Source organism: Alternaria infectoria (assembly GCF_024043175.1).
Source record: "Alternaria infectoria strain BMP 0036 chromosome Unknown scaffold_22, whole genome shotgun sequence".
Taxonomy (NCBI): Eukaryota; Fungi; Ascomycota; class Dothideomycetes; order Pleosporales; family Pleosporaceae; genus Alternaria; species Alternaria infectoria.
This window is the reverse complement of record NW_026250711.1, coordinates 1,012-25,224: the sequence shown is the minus strand read 5'-3', so window position 1 is coordinate 25,224 and position 24,213 is coordinate 1,012. Positions and strand designations below refer to the sequence as shown.

The 24,213-nt window shown below is 30.9% G+C and overlaps 4 protein-coding genes across 4 annotated transcripts; 2 read left to right on the top strand and 2 right to left on the bottom strand.

Annotated features, from left to right (window-relative positions):
* Positions 1–85: 85 nt before the first annotated feature.
* On the top strand, positions 86–1,030 carry J4E92_009196 (uncharacterized protein; the record flags this gene model as incomplete). The annotated part of the gene is made up of 1 exon (XM_051500545.1): positions 86–1,030. One exon carries the CDS (start codon positions 86–88, stop codon positions 1,028–1,030), a length of 945 nt encoding a protein of 314 aa, XP_051349117.1.
* Positions 1,031–1,215: 185 nt separating this feature from the next.
* On the bottom strand, positions 1,216–1,710 carry J4E92_009195 (uncharacterized protein; the record flags this gene model as incomplete). Its single annotated transcript, XM_051500544.1, has 2 exons — positions 1,216–1,324; positions 1,379–1,710. The coding sequence occupies 2 exons, from the start codon at positions 1,708–1,710 to the stop codon at positions 1,216–1,218; spliced, it is 441 nt and encodes a 146-aa protein (XP_051349116.1).
* A 401-nt stretch (positions 1,711–2,111) lies between these two features.
* Positions 2,112–4,542, top strand: J4E92_009194 (uncharacterized protein; the record flags this gene model as incomplete). Its single annotated transcript, XM_051500543.1, has 2 exons — positions 2,112–2,902; positions 2,961–4,542. 2 exons carry the CDS (start codon positions 2,112–2,114, stop codon positions 4,540–4,542), a joined length of 2,373 nt encoding a protein of 790 aa, XP_051349115.1.
* Positions 4,543–4,648: 106 nt separating this feature from the next.
* Positions 4,649–6,934, bottom strand: J4E92_009193 (uncharacterized protein; the record flags this gene model as incomplete). Its single annotated transcript, XM_051500542.1, has 1 exon — positions 4,649–6,934. The coding sequence occupies one exon, from the start codon at positions 6,932–6,934 to the stop codon at positions 4,649–4,651; it is 2,286 nt and encodes a 761-aa protein (XP_051349114.1).
* Between the last annotated feature and the right edge of the window lie 17,279 nt (positions 6,935–24,213).

Sequence of the window (24,213 nt, the reverse complement as noted above, 5' to 3'; positions counted from 1 at the left end):
TAAGCGTATGACGCAGTTCACAAACACCCAGCTGGCGCAGCACTTGCACTGACATACACAACATCCACCCCCTCATACATCCACAATGTATCTCACGAACCTCGATCTCATAAACCAATGCGACGGCTTCCCGTATCCCGACGTCAACTCGGAAACATACATCGCGTCCATCAATACGTATTACCAATTGCGCGTCTCGGGCTACAACTATGCGCTGGGTTATATGCTCCCCTCCGTTGTCGAGGTTTTCCGCGGAGTGCCTGGCTGGGAAATCGACGATGATGCTCGCATCCTCCATCTTACAGCCGGATCCAACGCTGACGAGCGGTCGAAGGCGGTAGAAACGACACTGTTGGCTATGCGGCAAACGGGCCACTTCAAGGTGTTGGACAAGTGGCGGAACGAGCTGTATGCTGTGTATGGGCTGGGGAAGGAGCTGTTGTTCAACGTGGAAAGAAGTGCTAGTTGCCTGTTCGGCGTGGTCACCTACGGTGTGCATCTTACGGCATTCACGAGGAAAGACGGAGAACTAAAGATTTGGACGCCGAGACGGGCGCGGACAAAGCAGACGTATGGAGGCATGCTTGATAACGCGGTTGCAGGCGGCATCGCATCAGGTGAGTCGCCGTTCGAGAGTCTTGTGAGGGAGTGTGGAGAGGAAGCTTCGCTCGACGAGGATTTTGTTCGGGCGAATGCGAAGGCGTGTGGCACAGTCACATACTGGTATATTCGAGACGAAAGGGCGGGAGGAGAGACGAACCTGATGCAGCCCGAAGTTCAATATGTCTACGATCTCGAGCTCCCCGAAGACACAATCCCGAAGCCAGGCGATGACGAGGTCGAAGAGTTTTACCTGTGGAGTGTGGAGGAAGTGCAAGAAGGGATGAAGAAAGGCGAATTCAAGCCAAACTGCGCGTTGGTCGTGCTCGACTTTCTGGTCCGCCACGGCATTCTGACAACGGAGAACGAGCGCGACTACATTGAGATTGTGAGTCGACTGCACAGGAAGCTCGAGTTCCCTACACTGTGAGAAGGGGAAGGAAAACGTGATATTCTCGCGCAAGAGCGGCGAGTGAATCTATCGAGTCCTTTGGGGGTATCCAGACGCCGTGCCGAAACTTTTAGACCAGATGATACCAATACCAACACAATGCTACCAAACGCCTATTCTATGCTTGCTTCCCTTGGATCGTGGTGGAGGCGAAGGCACTAGTACTATGAGTGCTTGATGAGCATGTAAATGTCGTCGATCTTGAGCCCGCTGAGCTTCCTGTGAGGGCCCTCCATGTACAGAAGCAGCCCGCCGAAGCTGGCGAAGTACTTTCTGCCTGCTGTCAGCACCCAGTAGGGTCAAAGTGGACGCGTGAGCTTCACTCACATGATGTCGCCGTCACCACCCTCCATGCGGTAGTTCTTCCCATAGCACACGTAGTCGTACATGTCGGCCAGTGTTGTAACACCCTGCTTGCCGACGCTCCTCCACATGGAGTCGTTGTCGCCCTTGGCACTACCGTCCAACGCCAATGTGGTTGCCAGGACCAGGCTCAAAGTCTGGCCAGCTTCGACCGGGAACAGTTCGTGGTTTATGTCGAGCGACATGGTGATTTGGCTGTCGGTCGAGGTGCCAAAGATGCGGGAGACGCGGTCGTATTTCTCATTGTTGATGGAGGTGACGGTGAATGTCTCTTCGAAAACCTGGGCGTCGGCCATGGTGGGAATGCGCGTGGGGTGGGCGCGTGGGTGAGAGTGCGGCGGGTGATGGTGTTGCGACAGTTGGTTCGCGCAGGCAGAAAGTCGTCGGAGCGCGAAAAGCGACGCGTGTCTTGGCGGCGCCGCACTTCCGCACCCTCTCCGCATCGCCGCTACGCGCGCCGCCTGCCAGCCTCACCATCGCGCCTTCCACGACCGTGCTCTCACATTCGCAATACTCCCACACATGGCTCTGCACCTCCATGCGCCTCACCACATCACGCACCCAGTCACTCGCTCACTCACGTGAACAGTCAGTTGCCTAAGCGCGCAACTCCCTACCTTGGGTACAACTGCTGCGCCCCAGCCTGCCCTCGCTCCTCTGTCCCCTCTTCTCTTCCCAACTCCACTGTCTCTCACCCATGAGCTACGATCGCTACTTGATGAATCTCTTCAGCCTGCACGACCTTGACTATCTCTCGCCCGATATGCCCGACTTTACTTCAAGTCGTGACTGTAGCCCTGTCGCTTCCGATGCACTCAACCAGCCCAAGTCCAAAGCTGCCGCGAGCCAGAGCAGCATGCTTCTCAAACTCCCCGACGACATATTCAAGTGTGTCATGGACTATCTCGACCGCGACGCTGCCTGGAGCCTGAAGAGGCTTTGCAAAGGCATGGCAAGCAGCGTCACCGTCAATCAGCTCCTCTACAAATACCCCATACAGCTCAACGATGTGCGCGACATCAGACTAGGCGACTGGAAGTACAGGGGCCTGGGTAATATACGGTGGATAAGCTTCCAGGAAAGCATCACGGATGAGAACCGCCGGCACGTACATAAGCTGGCAATGTCACATTGGGCGAGTATAGACGACTTCAAGTGGATAGAGGAAAACCTGCCATGCCTGACGAGCTTAGACATCTCGGCCATCAAAGACTTCGTATGGACGCCGGAAGAGACGTGGACGTGGAGCATGCTGGCTGCTGCTTGCCCCAAGCTGTTCGGCCGCCTCGAAGAGCTCGAGGTTGCCAATTGGGCTGACTATACTGCGCACTCTCGGATTGAGTACAGCTACTCATACAACGACTATCGCTTCAAGCAGGGCTTCCGCATGTCCAGAAGGCACAAGAGCGGTTCTGTCGCCAGCATCATCTTTCCAATCTGCAGCAAGCTGAAGACGCTCGCGATACGAGAGCGCTACTCAGGCTTCCAGTAAGTTTTGTCCACCATGAGTCCTCACCAACGCTCATAGTACTGACATCCAGCCTAGCACATGGAACGAATGGGAAGTCCACCAGCGCGTCTGCTGTCTTGTGGATGGTGTGCAGAAGCATTGCCCAGACAGCATGACGAAGCTGAGGATACACGATTACGCCCCCTACCGATCCCTTTTCTCTACCGATGCGACAGCGTGGTCACGAATAAAAGACGTCGAAATCGGCTTATACTCATGGATGGAGGACCGTCGCGATCGCGATGTAATTGGTCCCATACCGTATCGAATAACTCAAGGGCATCACCATCGTGATGAGGAAGAGGCATTCGATGACAAGACCTTCGAAGACTGCGGACGCGATCACATGGAGCTGGGCAATAATGTTGTGCAGGGCGTAGGAGCTTCATTCGAGGACCTGCTGCAGAGCCTCCAAACCATCTCCAAGAAGTATCCAAACATCAACATCAAGCCCATACACGGTCTTCAAAACATCGTCCTTCACCCATTTCATCTCATCAATGTAACGCAGCGCCGACATCACTTTGGCCAGACTACGCAGCAGAACAACGATCAAGCGATGAGTGACCCTAGCTCCAAGCCAGAGGTCCAGGAAGCGCTGCGGTGGATAGCTGAGAAGTGTAACTGGAAGCCCGTATTCACTTGGGAGACCCTCATGTCCGATGTCTTTCCAGCCAATCTCGAGCCCAACCGGACACTGCTTCCGAAACAAGATATTCTGTCTCGTATACAGACTATGGTATCCACCTTACGAAGCTTCGGTATCCCTATCCGTATTTCCATTGGCGAACGCACAAACATGTCTCCTGCGTCCGGTATTGACGGCAACCTATATTTCGGCGACTACAAAACCTTTGTTGGGGAAAACGCGGACAAGCGTGAACTGTTGCTTCCGACCCAAGCCGTCTTCAGTCTTACGCCCATCGCCGCCATGGTTGATGAACTCAGTATCCAATACCCCGCCGACGTTCCTGGTGTCTCTGGCTGGCTGCGTACAGCGAAGCGCCCTACACCCGCCGAGGTAGCCCTCATGAAACGCGAGATGATTGGCTGGAGGCGCTTCTGGGCTCGCTACGCTTCCCAGTTCAAGAATCTGAAGAAGTTGACCGTTAATGTACCCAACGATATCTACGAAGACTGGGGTAAAAGTGAGCTCGTTAAGTTACTAGCCGACGAACGGTGGCAGATGCTTGAGGTGGAGGACAAGCAAGATAACAGCATCTTCGGGAGCTACTTTCCATTCAGCAGTACTAGCTCATCGTCTGCTCTACGACACAACCTTTCGCGTCGGCGTACAAGAGCCAAGTTTGTTCAGCGGGTCTTCTTCAGGCTTGACAATGGACCGTTGGACCTCGAGTGTCTACCTGCGGGATTGAGCGAGAAGCAGAGAGAGGAAAGGGAGATCACTGACGCCGAGATTGCAGACAAAGAGGCCTTGCCACATCGCTTCTGGCATAAAAGCGATGATGTAGACGAGGAAAAGGGCGAGAAACGCAAGCGAGACCCTGCCGAGGATGGCGGTAGCAAAGAGGATACGGAGAAACGACGAAAGGCCGATCATGAAACTTGCGCCCGTGCCATTCAGTACGTTCAGCTTCTAGCAACTACAACAGAGTAGCAATTGTATTAGTAGTCTAGCATACAAAGTTTGTAGTAAACATCCATGATGATACACAGATGTCTCGCATCTATGGGTCTCTGCTTATCTATTTTACAAAAGGACACTACACGGAAATTGTTGTGTTTGCTCGTATGTCCCTGGAGCTGAATCCTGAGAAGAGAGTAATCTGCCCTCTCGGGATAACCCACTCTTTCTCTTGAACGTCCCAGTAGCTCAGGTCCCTTCTCAAGAGCTCGAACGTCGCCTGTTTCGTCTCGCCTTTGCGAAGATGCAGTTTGTTGAATCCTCTCAATACCTTTACAGGTGTGCCTGGGGGCGTTGTGTCCTGGGGAAGTGATGCATAAAGTTGCGGGACAGTGGAACCTGCTCGGTCACCTGTATTAGTGACGTTGACTGTCACTACGGCTACGTTGGTCCACAGATCGACCATTCCTCCTGGTGCTATACCCATGGACTTGTTGACATGCCGGTTCAACGAGTCGCCCGTAAGTTGCACGTTCAGACCCGGTGCCATGTCGAATTTGGTGTATGAAAGCCCGTAACCGAACTCGTAAAGTGGTTCTTTGCCAGAATTGGCGTCAAAGTATCGGTAATCAATCATCTGACCCTCGACAAAGTCTTCCGTCCATGCGCCAGGATCTGTTGTGTTCTCAGCCACCACTAATATCGGAGGACCGGCATCTGCTTCGTCCTTGGGAATGGAGTAGGGCAACCGGCCGGAGGGCTCAACGGTACCCCAAAGGACGTCAGTGATGGAGTTTCCAATCTCTTCTCCTGGATAGTGTGCAGCCAAGATGGCCGTCACGTTCTCGTTGTCCGCCCATGGCATCAAGACTACACCCGGACCATGGGTTACCACGATAGTGTTTGGGCATAGCCTTGCTGTGCTTTCAACAGCCATGGTAGCATTCCACTGGAGGTGAAGATCCGGTCTATCGGCGCCTTCGGTCGCCCAGGCCTTCAAGAACAACAAACAGACTTGGGGTGTTGGATAAATGGTTGTGAATCGCCCCCCTGCAATCTCATTGTTGTCGAACAGCAGTTGCACTCGGCCACCAAGAGCTTTCACTTTGGTTCGAATGGCTTCGAGTGGGCTCACGAGATTGGTGTGTCGCACAGAGCCAGATCCGCCACCAATGTCAAAGGCGCCTATCTCGTAGCCCTCTGGAGCGTCTTCGCCACTTGCAGGCACGTACGCTGATCCAATGGTTGGATCTGGGAGGCCGTTCCCAAAGAGAGCGAAGCTAGTCTGGTTTGTCAACGGCAGCGTCCCATTGACATTCTTCAGCAACACTGTGCCGGCTGCGCCCAGCTCGCGAATGCCGCGCGCATGATCGGCGCGAACGTCTATAGCTGGAACCTCAGTGAACATTCCTGCCATTGAAGGTACCTGGACATGTCCAAGCTGAGTAACAAAGAGTACGGGCCCGGTCGCAGGATCAATCATCGGAAAGCCCTTGTCTTGATGAAGTCGGAAATAGGGCGTCATAACCCTTGTTGCCATGTCTTTGAGACGTTCTTCCGATACTTTGTTCGCCTGAACTGCCTCAAGGAGCTTGTCGCCAAAGTAGCATGGGAAACCGGCTGCAGTGACGTTTCCAGGCATTTCCATGTCCAGGCCTCCTTCCGCGAAATCCACTGTGGAATGCGTGGCGCCAAAATCAGACACAACATATCCAGGAAAGGCTAGTTCGTCCTTGAGAATCGTGTTCAGAACTTCCGAGCTGGCACAGGAGTATGTCTGGTTGAAGCGACTGTAGGCGCACATAACTGATGCTGTTCCAGCCCGGACAGCATTGGCGAATGGCCAGAGGTAGAGTTCATGGAGTGTCCGGTCGTCGATGTTTGCCGATATCGCTTCGATAACTGTTCCATCATTCTTGATACTAGGGTTACGCTGGGTTTCTTGTTCGTTCCCAATGTAATGCTTTGAGCTCGTCTGAACACCAGTTGCTTCGATACCAGTAACAGACTCATTCATGGCGACACCAGCAAGATATGGATCTGGGCCAAAGCCTTCCCAGCCGCGACCGCCTCGAGGGTGGCGGCCCATAGGTCCAGTGCTGGGTCTGCATGGTTGTGAGTCTAGGATCTGAGAGTGTAGAGCCGCAGGATTGACATACCCTAACAAAACGTGAACGCCTTTCGCTCTGAACTCCCCTCCAAGAGCGTACCCTCGTTCATACATGAGACGCCTGTCCCAAGTCGCCGCCACCGTGATCCCAGACGCAAACACACTCACGCTGTCTTGTCGATTGACACCGTTCGGGCCGTCGGACATGCATAGACCGGTGTAATTGAGGCGTTCGACGGCTGCGAGTGTGCCTACACAAGGTAGAATCGGGCCGCTACCATAACTCCCGGTCACAAGGCCAATCTTCTCCGACATAGTGAGCTGAGACACAAAGCTCTTGGCCTTCTCTGATGCTTCATCCCAAGCTGTACATTTGCCACCGGTTAGCCAGTCATGTTGGATAGTCGGCTTAAAGCAGCTTACAAAGTGGGGTGATGAGAGGCGAATCAACAGCTGATACAAGCCTGATGGCTGTGATGAGACACACAACACTCGGGGCGGTTGCGAAGTGCATGTTTGATACTAGCCCTGGAATTATCGCAAGGCTGGAAAAGGCGCTCGATGAGTCTGAATATCACTAGAGATCTGTTGGTTCAGGCCGCCTTGTTGGCTTAAATACCCATGGCTGCAAGTAGAGGCCGCGTACTTCCGCAGCTTTGGCACTCACACAGATGCGTTGGGGGCGGGTAAACTTGGTAGCCTTCGACCTAAGAACATTGACCTAGCTCTCTAGGTATTCCAACTCCGATGCAAAGTACAGAACGACTCAGAAGCCTGTGTAGTATTTCCCGTGGGGCGGTCCGATGCAATCAAGCCCCCAAGTCGTGACTCGTGTACGCGTATGTCGACCTATACGAAGATACGACGTATCGAGGGTTCTCGTCTAGGCTACCAGAGGCGAGACGTTCTTGCTTTACGATGTCTTGCACACAAACCGGCCGTGCCGAAACATCGTCTGAAGGCTGATTGTAGCCTGTATGTAATTAGACTGTGCCACACGTCGAGACTGCGATTGCGCAACTGGGGTTGTGCAGAGGTTGCGCCGGGCTCTGCTGAATACGTCGTATAGCTAAGAGGATGTCTAGCGGAACGCTGAAGTTGCTTCCGCCTAGTTAGGGCGCGCCTGACGATCTGGCCATGACGTCGCAAATTTCTGATTATTCTCGCTGCTTCGTGCAGATGGTGTGGCCGAAATCTTGTCTAACTTTAAACGGCGATAGGATAACAAGAGTGTTAAGACAACCTAGAGAAACAGACGTTCTATTTATTAGTTTATTTTATTAGCAAACTAATTCTATAGCATAAACTAGTCTAAAAAAAAGTAAGATCTATTACTAGTATATAAAAAGACGTATTTCTAAAAAGGTTAAAATCTTATATTTAGAGGTGTAGGCGTTAGGTAGACTAAAGCTTAGATTCTTAGCGCTACTACTTCTAGCGTAGTTAAAGCTTTTAAAATTTAGAGTAGTAAGGTAACTATTTTATAAATACTAACGTCTACTAATAGTAAGAAGAATTATAATATAATTATATATTCTTAATAGCTTATAACTAATAAAGCTATAAATTATAAAGTAATAAAATACTAAATTTTTTAGTAAGTAAAATTATACTTCTACTATATATATACTCTCTATTCTTATTCTACTACTTATAATAAATTAGAGATCTAAAGACTTATTAAAAATATAAATAGTAGCTTAAATCTAATACTAAAGCTATACTAGTACACTAAATAGGCTCTAACTACGTCTCTAATATCTTATACCTTTTTTATAAGTTCTTCTAGCGTTAGTAAGTCTAAAGCTAATTTTATTACTAGTTATATTACCTTACTACTACACTAAAGCTTAATTAAGCCTTTTTATTATTAATTAATTACTTTTCTCTTAAACGCGCTACTTTATAAGTTCTTTTAAAGTTATTATTTTAGAAGCTATTATAGAAGCTATTATAAACTACTTTATTTATACTATACTAAAGGCTGTTATAAGCGCTCTAAAGAGCTACTTTACTAGTACTTTAGAGCTATACGCTAGGCCTATTAATATTCTTATTATACTCTTTTTTATTATACCTATCTCTATTATACTTATTTCTTTTACTTCTATTTCTATTATTTCTATTACGTATATAACTAGCGTAAAACCTTTTATTATTTTTTCTTTTAGTCTTACTTTTAAAAAGCTTATTAGTAAGATATATAAGCTCTTTAGTAGATATAGTCTACCTTTAAAGTAATAAAAAGAGTATTTTATTTATAATCTTACTAAGATATACTTAATTACTTATACTATCTATATCTATAACTAGATATATAAAGTAAGATTAATATTAAGCTTATAGCTCTCTTTAGCTCTTAAGAATACTATACTCTAGTAAAAGAACGCCTTAGCTAGAATGCTTTATAAGAGTAATAAAAGCTAGAATAATAAGAATATAGTATTTATAGCTTATCTTATATAGTAAGATACTATTTACTAAATAGTAGATATAATAAACTACTATAAGTTCTATTAATACCTAGGCTATAAGAGAATAGTTATTATGTTATAGTTATTAGAGAATATATACTATAAAGCTATTATAGTATTTATATTACTACTATATTATCTTAGTAGTTCTTAATTACTGCCTAAGCTTCTAGAAGTTATATAAATAAAAGTAGTATTAGTTAGAAGCCTTAGTACTAATAGTAATATACTCTAAGTTTATTAAAATCTACTAGTAGTTCTAAAACTAATAGCTAAGCGTCTTTTAATGTCTTTTTATTAAATAGAGTCTATAAAATTAGATATAAGGCACTAATAGATGTTCTATAGATTAAGAAATACTATAAAGAGTAATATAGTTCTACTACAGAAGCTAGACACTCTAATAGATATAATACACTGTCTAGACGCTACAAACTTTACTAAGAAGTAAAACTAGAATAATATATATTATTATAACTTATTTTATAAATAATTTATTTCTAAGTAAACTAATAGTTCTATAGTATAAGCTAGTCTAAAAAGAGTAAGATCTATTACTAGTATATAAGAACACGTATTTCTAAAAGAGTTATAACTAGTTAATATAAGTAGATTAACTAGTATATTATTTAAATTTTCTCTTATTAATTAAAATCTACTTTATTATATTAGTAAACTAATAATTTAATAGTATAAGCTAGTTAAAATATATAAAGTTTATTACTAGTACATAAGATAGTATATCTCTATAAGTTTATATTTAGAAGTAGAAATACTAAGTAAAGTAAGAATTAGATTCTTAGTACTACTATTCTTAGTATATTAGTTAAAGCTTTTAAATATAGAGTTATAAAGTAACTATTATATAAGTTTATATATTAATATCTACTTATACTATAGTAGAGAGAATTATTATATAATTAAATATTCTTAATAGCTTATAACTAACAAAGCTTCTCTAGGTCTAAGAGATAGAGTTTATAGTATACTTTTTTTAAAATTATATAATTATATAATTATATAATTATATAATAATATATTACTATATTAAACCTAATAGTAAACTTTAAAATCTCTAATATAAGCTTAGATTTATAACTTACTATACTACTTATACTTATACTACTACTACTAATATAATAATTACTATATATATACTTATAATAAGCTAACTACTTTATATTTATTTTATATTAGTAATAGCTATTTAGAATATTAATAAGTAGTACTAGTACTAGGTTTATATAATTACGTAATACTAAAAAATAATCTAGTAAGTTTACTACTAGTATAAAGTCTAACTTAATCTAAAATACTTATATAATACTTATATAATTACTAGTTACTTATATTTTATATATAATTATTTATAAGTCTATCTATATTAGCTATATTATACTATTCTTTAGTATACTAACTATTTATTTTATCTATTATTACGCTACGCGTGTTTATTAGTATAGTCTAATACTAAACTATATATATACTACCTTCTATAGCTAGTAAAGTACTATGTCTCTTTAGTTAAGAAAAATCTTACTTTTTATAAGCTTATTTTAAGTTACTAGTATATTTACTATTTTAGCTAGCTTTTTATCTAATATACTAAGCTAGTTAAACTATTTTTTAATAAGTACTAAAATATTAAAAGAAAGATTATTTTAAAAAAAAATAGTATATATTTATAATATATAAAGCTATAAGATATTTTTATTACTAGTAATTACTTTTATTTACTTTATACTATTTTAATAAAAGTTCTTTTTTAGCTTTATTCTTATAGTAATATTCTATAAGTCTTTTATTTAAAACCTTTTAGAAAAAACTAAAAATTTAAATATACTATACGTATAACTAGTAAAAACTACTAGTATAGTATACTCTATTATATTAAGTGTTATTATTATAATTATTATTATTAAAACTAAAGCTTTTATTATAAGTATAAAAGAAAAGTTTAGTATAAAAGATTCTTTATATTTAGTAACTATATTAGTAGATTTTTTAAATATATATAGAAGTATTAAAAAAAAGATAAAATAAAAAAAAGTTTTTTTATATATAAAGCTTTATATAATTCTCTTCTAGACTACTATTCTCTATACTATAGTTTACTTATATAAATATCTTTTTACATTTTATAGTAGTACTATAATTTAATATTATTCTAGATCTAAAGTTTACTTATACTATCTAGACTTTTACTTATCTACTTCTATAGCTAAGAGAACAACGCTATACTTTAACTTTTACTCTTTTTACTAAGATTTTTATAAAAGCTTTTTTTAAAAAAGCTTTTATATTAACTTTTAAAAATATTTTAATATTTCTATAGCTTTATATTCTTATTACTACTCTTAAGTCTACTTCTAAGTTTATCTTTAAGTTTACTAATAATATCTTTATTACTTTTACTCTTTATAAGTATATTATTACTATCTATATTTATAGTAAATATTAAAAAAAAAGTTTTATTAATACTTATAGTTATATATAGTAAGTATAAGATATTTAGAAAATATACTTATATTAAGATTACTATATAAAGTTTCTAACTATATTTTTTTACTCTACTTAATATTAAGACTTTACTATAATAAAAGAATATATATTTTTAGAAATAGTATTAGTTAAGAAAGTTCTACAAGTATATAGAATAAGAAGAATTTTTCTAGTAACTTATCTCTAAGATAGCTTTTTTATTTACTACTTCTAGTATATAAAAAGAATAAAAACTATATAATAAAAGATAGAGCTAAAATAGAGAATTTCTTTACTTTTTAAAAGGTTTTACACTTAAAAGTAAGCTTATACTACTAACTCTTATTATTATAATAGTAGATAATTCTCTCTAGGCCTAAGAGATAGAGTTTATAGCGTACTTTTTTTAAAATTACATAATTACGTAATTACATAATAATACGTTACTATATTACTTAATAGTAAACTTAAAAATCTCTAACGTAAGCCTAGATTTATAACTTATAATACTTATACTTATACTACTACTAATATAATATTTACTATACGTGTACTTATAATAGACTAACTACTTTATATTTATTATATATTACTAATAGCTATTTAAACTATTAACTAGTACTAGTACTAGCTTTATATAATTATATAATACTAAAAAGAGACTAAGTAAGTTTATTACTAGTATAAAGCCTCTAAGATAATCTAAAACGCTTATATAATACTTATATAATACCTATATAAATACTAGTAACTTATATTCTATATATAATTACTTATAAGTTTAGCTATATTAGCTATATTATACTATTTTTTAGTATACTAACTATTTATTCTACCTATTATTACGCGTTTATTAGTATAGCTTAATACTATACTATATATATACTACTTTCTATAGCTAGTAAAGCGCTATCTCTCTCTAGCTAAGAAAAATATTACTTTTTATAAGCTTAATAAAGTTAAGCTTATTTTAAGTTACTAGCGTATTTACTATCTTAGCTAGCTTCTTATTTAATATACTAAGCTAGTTAAACTATTTCTTTATAATTACTAAAATATTAAAAAAAAAGTCTATTTAGAAGAGATAGTATATACTTATAATATATAAAGCTATAAGATATTTTTTATTACTAGTAATTACCTCTATCTACTTTATACTATTTTAATAAAAGTTCTTTTTTAGCTTTATTCTTATAGCTATATCTTATAAGTTTTTTATTAAAAACTTTTTAGAATAGACTAGAAAGTTAAATATACTATATATATAACTAGTAAGAACTACTAGAGTAGCACTTTCTATTATACTAGATATTATTATTATTATTATAAGAACTAGATTCTCTATTATAAGTATAGAAGAGAAGTTTAGTATAGAAAGTTCTTTATATTTAGTAGATATATTAGTAGATTAGAAGTATATAGAGGTTAAAAAAGATATAAAATAAAGAAAAGTATTCTTTATATATAAAGTTTTATATAATCTCTTTTAGGCTACTATTTTCTATACTATAATTTAACTCTATTACTAACTAAAGTTTACTTACGTAGTACTATAGTTTAATACTACTTCTACTATAGTTTTCTATTTACTTCTATAGTTAATAGAAAGACTTCTATTTAATATTATACTACGCTCTACTTTTTACTTTTTCTACTAAAACTTTTCTATTATTACTATTAGTATTTATACTCTAGAAAGCTTATTTCTATATTAAATTCTAGAATTAAAAATATTTTAATATTTCTATAGCCTAATAGCTCTACAGCTTATCTATTACTACTTTTAAGTCTACTTCTAAGTTTACTAAAGAATTCTCTATTACTATTATCTTTTATAAGTATATTATTATTATTATTAAAGTACTATATTTATAGTAAATATTATAAAGAAAGTTTTTTTAATTTTTATAGTTATATATAGTAAGTTTAAAGTATTTAAGAAATATACTTATATTAAGATTACTATATAGAGTTACTAACTACGTTTTATTACTCTACTCTATATTAATACTTTACTATAATAATAGTAGATAAAATACGTAGCTATAATAAAGTACTATAGTATTATATTATAGTATTTTTACTACTTATAGTATATATACTATATAACTATAAATAAAATAATATAATAATATAAGAGTCTTATTTTATCTTAAGTTTAACTTAGTCTATACTTAGCTTTATCTATAATAACTTAACTTTAATCTAGTACTAGTTAGCTCTAACTTAACTTATACTTACGCTAAAAAAATTATATATCTTAAGATAAGATTAAAGTTTAACTATAACTTAATCTAGACTTATTCTTAGATATACTATAACTATCTACTAGTGTATCTAAAATATAAAGTTTAAAAAGTTATCTAGCTTAAAAAGCTAATATTTAATAGATACTTTAGAGCTTCTATTATATTTAATACTAGCTTCTTACGTATTTATATATATCTATATATAGTTTTTAGTTAATAGTTTCTATATTAGACTTTGTATAACTTTATACTACTAAGATCTATAATACTAAATAACTAAGTTTTTTATTATTAACTATATTCTTTTATATTCTTATTCTTTTAAAATAAGAACTTAAAATATTAATAACTAGTATTAATATTATTCTTTACTATATCTTTCTTTTTATATTTCTATAAAGTTTTTAAAAGTTTCTAATCTACTTTAGCTTAGTAATTTTAAATTTACTAAATAAGAATATATTTAAAATAGTTATCTAAAGATAAAACTATTAGTACGTTAAGTTTAATTTAGTATTATCTTTATAGCTATAATATATAGTCTATCTATTTCTATAATAGTAATAATAATAGTAAAGCTATAATTACTATTTTTAATAGCTATCTATAATACCTCTAAACCTATATAGTAACTATTACTAGTTTTTCTATTTAAGCTAGACTATATATATACACTAGAAGTTTCTTAATCTATAACTATAAGAGATATTAATAGTTAAGATAATTATATTAAGTTAAGTACTAAGTAAGAGATTATATACAGGTTAAGAGACTTATATAAATAGAACTTTAGTGTTTCTTACTTAGTGTAACTAGGCCTAATTAGGTAGAGTTATAGATTTAATCTATAATACTACTTTTTTCTAAAAAGAAAGTAAGTTTTAATACTTAAACTACTCTTTAATTAAAAAGATAAAAAAAATATAAAGAAAACTATTATATAAAATCTACTTACTTTACAAAAGCTTCTATAAACTAAATATTAATACTTATATTATTTTTATATTTATTTCTATTATTACACTAATTATAGCCTTAATTATATATGTTATAAGTATCTATTATATTACGCGTGCGCTTATATTAGCTATAATTAGTAGAATAGTTAAGAAAGCGTTATATATACGTAAATAATAGTATAATATAATAGAGATCTATTTATAAAGTAAGTATAAGTTACTAGTAATATAGTAATATTAGTGTTCTATTCTAATAGTAGTAACTTAATATATTAGTTCTTACTATAAGTATAGCGCTAGTAAGTTCTCTAAAAAGTATAACTTAGCTAGCGCTCTTAATAGTTATAAGTATAACTTTTATATCTTAGTTTTACTATTAGTTTTATTAGCTATTATTACTATAGAACTTTTAGTAATTATCTAAGTCTTAATTTTACTATAATAGAGTTACTAAGTTTAACTAAGAGTATAGCTAGTAGAATAACTCTAATAATATTATTATAACTACTAAGTATTAGATAACTATTATCTAAGTATAGTTAAGAGTATAAAGTTATATAACTAGTATATTCTATTTACTAATAAGTAACTTAAACTTCTAGTATATAGTAAATTTATATAGATAGTTATAATAATAATATATAATAGTATTAGTAGTATCTACTAAGTTTATATATAGCTTCTAAGAAGAATTATTAGAACTAATAAAGTAGTTAGACTATTAAACTAAGTACTAGAAAAGGCTAAAGTTTTTCTTACTTTTATAAATATAAGTAGTAGAATTCTTAAGTTTAGAATTAATATAGTAATTATTAATAGCTTTAACTATATACTTTATACTATTTTCTATCTCTAAGTTAAACTTAGCTAGTACTTCTAGGTCTTAGACTTATCTAGAAAGAAGTATATTATTAATAAAGTAAAGTAGCTAAAAGTAAAATATATTATAAATACGCTTTATTTAGAGTAAAAGATCTAACTTATAAATAGTATTATTAATTATATATATAATAGTAAAAGACCTATAGTTTTTTAAGTCTAAGAAAGTAGAAAAGCGTTATATTTACAAATTATAGATATCTAGTATAATTTTATTACCTACCTATATAAGAACCTAGTCTTAGACTACTAGACTAATATAACTTAAAAAGGTAAGAATAACTAAAATAGTATTTTTAGTTTAAGATAATATATATATAGATAGTAAGATCTAAGTCTAATAAGCTTTAGTACGTTCTACTAAGCTTTATTAAGCCTTAGGCATTATACTATTCTCTCTTTTAAGTTCTAGCTAAACCTCTAGCTAGATATATATATACTAGTCTTAAAGTAGTTTTATATATATTAATAAAAGCTTATTTATTAGCTAAAACTACACTAGTTCTAGTTAAGTCTTTACTTTAGGCTAATATATAGATTTCTTAAAAAGAACGCTAAGCTTTTTCTTCTAGAGTAGAGATTTAAACTCTAGATCTAGAAAAGATTATTTTAGTTATTATATAAGAACTTAGTCTTAGACTACTAGACTAATATAATCTAAAAAGATAAGAATAACTAAGATAGTATTCTTAGTCTAAGATAATATATATATAGATAGTAAGATCTAAGCCTAATAAGCTCTAGTATATTTTACTAAGCTCTATTAGGTCTTAGGCCTTATAACCTAGAAGAAAAGAGTAGATAGTTAACTTTTATTAGTATACTTAGTCTACTTAGTCTATATCTTCTATATTAATATATAAAGTTCTTCTTAAAGAGCCTTTATATAATTAGTAAAGAGGTTAGTATTTAGTTATTTATATTATATAGATATAGTTAATATTATAAGTATTAGTAAAAGTAGCTTAATACTACTATATAGTTTATATCTCTTTATAGTAAAGAATAGTAACTTACCTATAGTAGAGCTAATACTAGAATTAGCTTTAAACTCTACTATTAGAAAGAATAAAGCCTAGTTATTTTAATTATAATTAATATAAAACTAAAGATACTACTTAAAGTAGAAGTTAGTATTCTTAGTCTAGCTATTAGTTTCAAAGTAATAAATAGTAGAGTACTTTAGCTTAACTCTAAGTTACTAGTAGAGTTACTTCTAAAAGTATAATATAAACTAAGCTTTATAGTCTAAGATAATCTTTTTAGAAAAGCCTTTTTCTTTCTAGATATATTTAATAAAAGTTATAATAAGAGTATTAGTAGTTATACTTAATATAGTAATAAACTTTTTCTTCTTAGTAAAATAGTTAATAATAACTAAGATATTAGTAAAGGTTTATCTATTATACTTATATAGTAGAAGATATATAATAAAGTTTATAAAGATATAGAACTAGTACTTATCTAGAATTAGAAAAGAATATAGTAGACTATACTTACTCTTATAATAGACTTTACTATACTTATAAGTTAGAGAAGTGTAAATATACTATATAATATTAGTTATTATTTTTAGCTAGTAGTACTAACGCGTAAGCTTTAAGTAGAGTTTATACTTACTACTATAATCTTTATAGATACTTTTATAGGTATATTTAATAACTTAATTATAAATAATACTAATAAAGATATAAACCTTATTATATATAAAAAGTAGACTATTAGTAAGTTAGTAGTTATTTAGCTTTAATTAAAGATACTTTTTTCTATAAATAAGCTTAAATAAAAGCTAATATAGACTATTTTTCTTAGCTTTAATAATTACTTATAATACTATATTATTATTATATCTTTTTCTAATATATTCTAATAGTATATTCTAGTTAAGTAATTTAATTAGAAGTATAGTAGATAGCTTTATAATAATAGAAGGCGTAGTAAGTAGCTTTATAATAGTTAGTAATATTATAGAAAATAGTATAATAAGTAATAGTATAATAGATAATAGTATAATAAGTAATATTATAGTATATAGAAAAGAAGAGTATAATAAAAAAGTAAGTATAAGCGCTATTATATTAGGTAAGTCTATAACATTACTAGACTATAGTAGAAAAATAATATTATTATAGTTAGTGTAGCGCTCTAAAGCTCTAATTTCTTTTCTCTTAGATTTAATACTAAGTAGTATAGTAAGAAAAGTATAATATTTAGTAATACTATTCTTCTTACTAAGCTAATATAGTATTTACGTAACTATAGAAATAGGCTTAGTAATAGTATAGTATTAACTTATATTTATAAAGTATATTATATAGTAAGAATCTCTATCTTTAGTAATATAAATAGTATAGATACGCGCGTTAGAATTAACTTAATCTAGTTTAATTATTACTTAGACTTAATACTACCTATAAAAGTTATTAGTAGTATTAGATAAGTTATCTAGCTATTAGGTAAGCGCGTTTAGCTTTATATCTTACTTACTAGAATAGTACTTAATAATAAAATTAAACTTAGATAAGAACTTAGACTAGTAAGCTTATTATCTATTAAAATACTTTATAGTTATAAAGGTTTAAAAAGCTTAATAATTAGATAATACTTTAATAAAGTTATTAGTGCCTAATAGTTTAAATCTCTATTTCTTAAAGGTATTTATAATAGTAAAAAGGTTTTTATTATAGATCTTATAATTATACTTAGCTAGATTTATTTTATAAAAGAGAAATACTACTAGATAAAAAACTCTATTAGTATTCTTTTATAATAGAACTATAGTAGTAATAATATTAGATATATTAGTTTCTAGCTATATTTCTAGGTTAGAGTTAAAGTAAGTAAGAACTCTAGTATTATAGAAGGTATTCTTAAGACGTATAAAAGTAGCTATAGCTTTAGAGTTTAGTAATAATAAAAACTAATATTACTTATTTTTACTATTACTATCTTTGCGTATAAGCTTAGTTAATACCTTAGTAATATAAGAAAAACTTTTAATAAACTACTAATAGAAGTTAGTAGATTTAAAAAAGGCTTATATATTCTTAATAGAGTAAGAGACTTACTAGTTAAGTACTATTAAGACTTTCTTTAGATTTATCTTAATCTCTTTAGTAGTAAGAATAAAGCTAAGGTACTTAATCTTCTTTACTTTAAACTTATACTTAGATAGGTTAAGATAAAGTCTAGTATCTTAGATCTTAGTAAGTACTTTAATAATATTAGCTTTATAGTTTACTTTATTATTACTATAGGTATAAATAAGAATATTATTAATATAAGTAGTATAGATATTATCTAAATACTCTTATAATATCTTATTAATAAATATCTAAAAAGTTCTAGATATATTATAGAGACTAAATAGTATAATAATATACTTATAGAGACTATACTATATAAGAAAAGTAGTCTTTTTCTTATTTTCTTCTTTAATATAGATAGTATTAAAGGCTATAATAATATTAATAATTATTATTTATTTAACCTTAGCTATACGCGCTAATATCTTTATAATAGATAGTAGCGCGTTATAATTCTTTTTTATAATAGTATTAAGCTAATAGTAGTTTATATAGATCTAAAAACTACTACTAGATTTCTTTACTACTAGCACTAGTAAGGTATATAGTAATATAGATAGTTATATAAACTTATAACCTAATATATTATTAATATAGACTTTAATAGCTCTTATTTTAGTATAGATAAGTTTATAAATCTTAGACTTATAAATATAACTATCTATATTAATCTTATAGTTAATACTAGATTAGTGTAGACTAAGCTTTACTACTTACACTAGATTAAATAAGTTTAGTATCTTATTATAAATCTATAAAGAAACTAGCTTATAGATTTTAGTCTTAGTTATATAAAAACTATCTATCTTATTTATATACTTCTTATAGTTCTTTTACGTAATAGTAGTAAGATAAGTAATATTATACTTAAAAGTATTAAGGTTATAGTTACTATTATTACTATTAGAAGAGTTAGTAAGCTTTTCTTAGTTTTATAGTTATATTTATATAGCTTTATTAGAGTTACGCGTAGCTATAAGAAAAGTAGTCTTAGCTATAATTATATAAATCTTATAAAAAGTAGTAGTTTTATATAACTTAGAGTATAGAGGTATTTTACTATTACTATATATAGTTTCTAGTTACTTATATTTAAGATAATAACTAGTATAGTAGAGTAAAGTAAATAATAAGCTCTAAGAGAAGAATATAATAGTAGAATTATAGTTCTTAAGCTAAGTTATATCTAAAATAATATTATAGTTACTAATATCTATAATATAATATATAACTAGAGTAGAGTAGCTACTATATTTAATTAGTAATTCTATAGCTTAGTCTAGTATATTAACTACTTTACTATTAGTAAGAGAAAGATAAATTAAAGTAGTAGTATAGCTAGTCTTTAGTTTTATAGAGGCTATCTACTTCTAGTTTATAAAGTACGTTCTAGTACTAGTATTAATAAGTATAGTAGTTTTCTTTTATTTTTAGATATTAGAGAATATATAAAAGTTAAAGTATAACTAAAAGATTAAGTAAATATTACTTTTAACTATAAAAGTAGAGATATAGTAATTATAAATAGTAAAAAAAGGTAAGATCTTCTAGAATAGAACTCTAGTAGTAGTAATCTAAAGATAATTATAATAGTCTTTTATTCTTTAGATCTACTAAGTATCTTTATACTAGTTAAGCTTCTAAATATAACTATTATTAGAAGCCTCTAAAAATTTTCTTTTAGCTTACTTATCTTATTTAGATTTTCTACTACTTTATTCTTAGTAGACTTATTATTAGTAACTTTATCTAGGTCTTTATTACTAATAAACTCTACTTTAATATAAGTAAGCTTTATACTACTAAGCTTAGGCTTAATCTAGTTCTAGTTAAGAATCTTATAGCTAGTCTTATTATAGGTCTAGTAACTAGATTTACTATAATAGAAATAGACTTTAGCTTTTACTATAGCTTTACGCTACTAATTCTTATACTTTTTTACTATCTTACGCTATACGCTATATCTAGTTTATATCTTATATATATAGCTATAGTTATTTAGTAAATATATATATAAAAACTTAGTAGTAGTAGAATATAACTTTTTAGTAATCTACTTATTTAAGTTAATCTACTTCTAAGTTATATTAGCTTAGTAAATAGTATTAAGAAACTTAATAAGAGTATTATATTAAGTATTATTAAAACTATAAAATATAGAGAAAGTAAGTAATAAGTAAAGAAACTATTATATATATAGAAGTATAGTCTAGTCTAAATACTTAACTAGTTAAGTAATAGCTATAAAGTAATCTTACTAGTTAGTAAAGTTCTTAGAATTACTCTACTTTAAGAATCTATCTATAAGCTTATTCTAAGTAGTAATAACCTTCTTATAGGTAGATATACTATAGTACTAGTTTAACTCTTCTAGAATATCTATATAGTTCTTAAATTTTATATTTTTAATATATATCTATATAGAACTATTAACTTATATCTATAAATAAAAAACTTATTATAGTTCTAGTATAAACTTATACTTCTAGATAGCTATATAACACTACTTATTATAGTTTTTATTATTATTATCTCTTTTCTAAACTTTAATATTAGATAGCTTAAAGAAGATAGTAGTAGTAGCGCTAACTATAGAAAGAGCTAGAGCTTAATATACTTACTACTAGCTATTATATAGAGGTAGTATATAGCTATATAAGTCTTTATTTAGAGAGTTAGCTATTTTATAATAGAATTATAATTATAATTATAATAAGAAAGAAAAGTATTAGTAATAATTACTATAGATATAGTAGTTAGTTAGTTAGTTAGTTAGTTAGCTAGAGTAGTGTAATAGCTAGAATATAGATTAGATAACGTAGTATAATAGTTAATATAATACTCTAGTAAAAGGTTTTAGTAAGAATAGTAAGAGTTATAATTATAGTAATAACTATAAGTGTTACGCGTATTACGCGTATTATAACTATCTTAGTTCTAGATCTTATAATACTAAATAGTATAAGATTAGAAGTATAGATTATAAAACTATAGACGTATAACTATATTATTATACTTATAATATTATTACTTTATAAAAGTAGAAAGCTTATTATTTACTTTAGTTATTTATATAAGCTATATTAAGAGTAACTTATTCTTAGCGTAAATAAACTTATAGTTATTATTAGTCTTTACTTACTATTAATAATAGTAAAAAAACTACTTTTTCTTAGCTTTAAGCTAATTATAGAAGTTATAATATAGTTATATAAACTTCTTATACTACTCTTCTTTCTTATCTAAAGCTTAGACTAGCTTTTAGTAGTAAGAGTTAGAGTAGCTATTACCTAGAGTAAGCTTTAGATATTTTACTTTCTTTATTAACTTATTACTCTAGGTAGTTATAAGTTTAAATTTAGTAGTAGTATCTTTAAGCTTAGTTAATACTTTATCTATATTCTTATAAGCCTTTATAAGTACCTTAATATACTACTATAGCTAGGTTTTACTCTTCTTAAATTACTTATTAAGAGACTTATTAAAAGATATAAGCTAGGTATATACTTTCTAGAGAATAGAGGTATTAGCTACTTTAAAAGTAAGTATAGTATTAGAGAAAGTATATATTATATTAATAATAAGCTTACGTACTATAGTAGATTAGTTATTAACTAGAGTAATAAGATCTTTATCTATATTAATAATAAATAAAGTTTTTTTTTCTAAAGAGTAATCTTAGCTTAAATATAATATATACCTATTTACGTATTTAGTGTATTCTAATATAATAATATATAAGAATATTATTAAATATTCTAGTTATATATATACTATCTATTTATTTTTAATAGACTATAGGTAGTAGCTACTAATAGTAATATTATAGATAAGAGATAGATTAATTATTATAAGCTTAGTTTAACTTATATTAGAGTAATTTCTATTTAGATTTAGAAGTGTAGAGTAGCTAAAGGTACTTTATTAACTAGGCTTAGTTTAGTAAATAATAGAAAGATTATTAGAATTAAGACCTTAGCTAATAGTATTTTAAGTATTAGTAAAAAAGAAGAAAAGAGTAACTAGTAATAATTACTTAAAAAGTTACTTATAGCTTAACTCTTAGCTATATAAGAGTATTATAGTAGAGCTTTTACTTATCTTAGTCTTTCTAGAAAGATAATAACTAATATAATAGAATAGACTATTATTATTAGATACTAATTTAGAAACTAAAGAAGAACTTATTATTATATAGTAGCTAGACGTAGATCTAGAAAAGCTAGCAAGAGCTAATATAATAAGTATAGTATTAGTAGAAATATAATAGCGTAATAAGAGATAATAGTTATTATAATATAAAAGTTACTTAATAGTATTAGTATTAGTAGAAGTTATAGTTAAAGATATAAAAAAGTAAGAGAGTAATAAAGTAAGAGAGTACGTTATTATATAGTAGAAGTAGAGCTAATTATTTACTACTACTTTTCTACTTACTTATTATAAAGTAGTAAGTTTAACTATTTACTATTTACTAAGATACTTTAATTATAGTTAAGCGCGTTTCTATATAATATTATAATACTCTCTTAGAGTTATAAAACACTTAGTAATATTCTATAGTAATAGACTTCTAGTGTAATATACTTATAGTGTCTACAATTAGTATAATAGTGTAGATTCTAGTAATTTATCTATATAATAAGTTCTACTCTACTATTATATAATAGAGCTTTATAGCTAGTTAGTTATAGAGCTATTCTAATATAGAAATATATCTAAAAGTAGAGAATATATTATAAGATTATAATTACTATCTTAGCTATAAAGTTATAATTAGTAGAGTTATAATATTTATAACACTACGCGCGCTAAGTTTTTTAAAGTAGTTACTTTCTATATATATTTTAGATACTATTAGTAGATATAATCTAGTATAAGAAATATTAATAGTTAAGATAATTATATTAAGTTAAGTACTAAGTAAGAGATTATATATAGGTTAAGAGACTTATATAAATAGAACTTTAGTATTTCTTACTTAGTATAACTAGGCCTAATTAGATAGAGTTATAAGTTTAATCTATAATAATAACTTACTATTTATTTTCTAATTATACGCTAGAAAGCTATTATATATAGAGTATATTCTTTTTTTCTTCTTCTTCTATATATTTTTTATAGTAGTAATCTACTTTTCTAATATTCTCTTTTTTTTTTACTTAGTCTAGTCTTTTAGTCTTAGTATACTTCTAGAGTTATAGTAGTAATAGTAATAGTATTATAAAACTTAATAAAAATCTTTTTTATACTATTTTTAATACTTTACTTTAACTTTTTAAAGTTATAAAAAAGCTTTTTCTTAGAGAATTAGTTAATTTAAGCGTAGTCTAGATCTATATAGTAGTTAGAGATTCTTTTTAGAAAAGTAAGTAGTATAGTAAGTATAAAGATATAACAACACTAGCGTTTTAGAGTATTAGTATTAAAGTTAATAAAAGTAAGTTTTAATATAAAATAAAATAG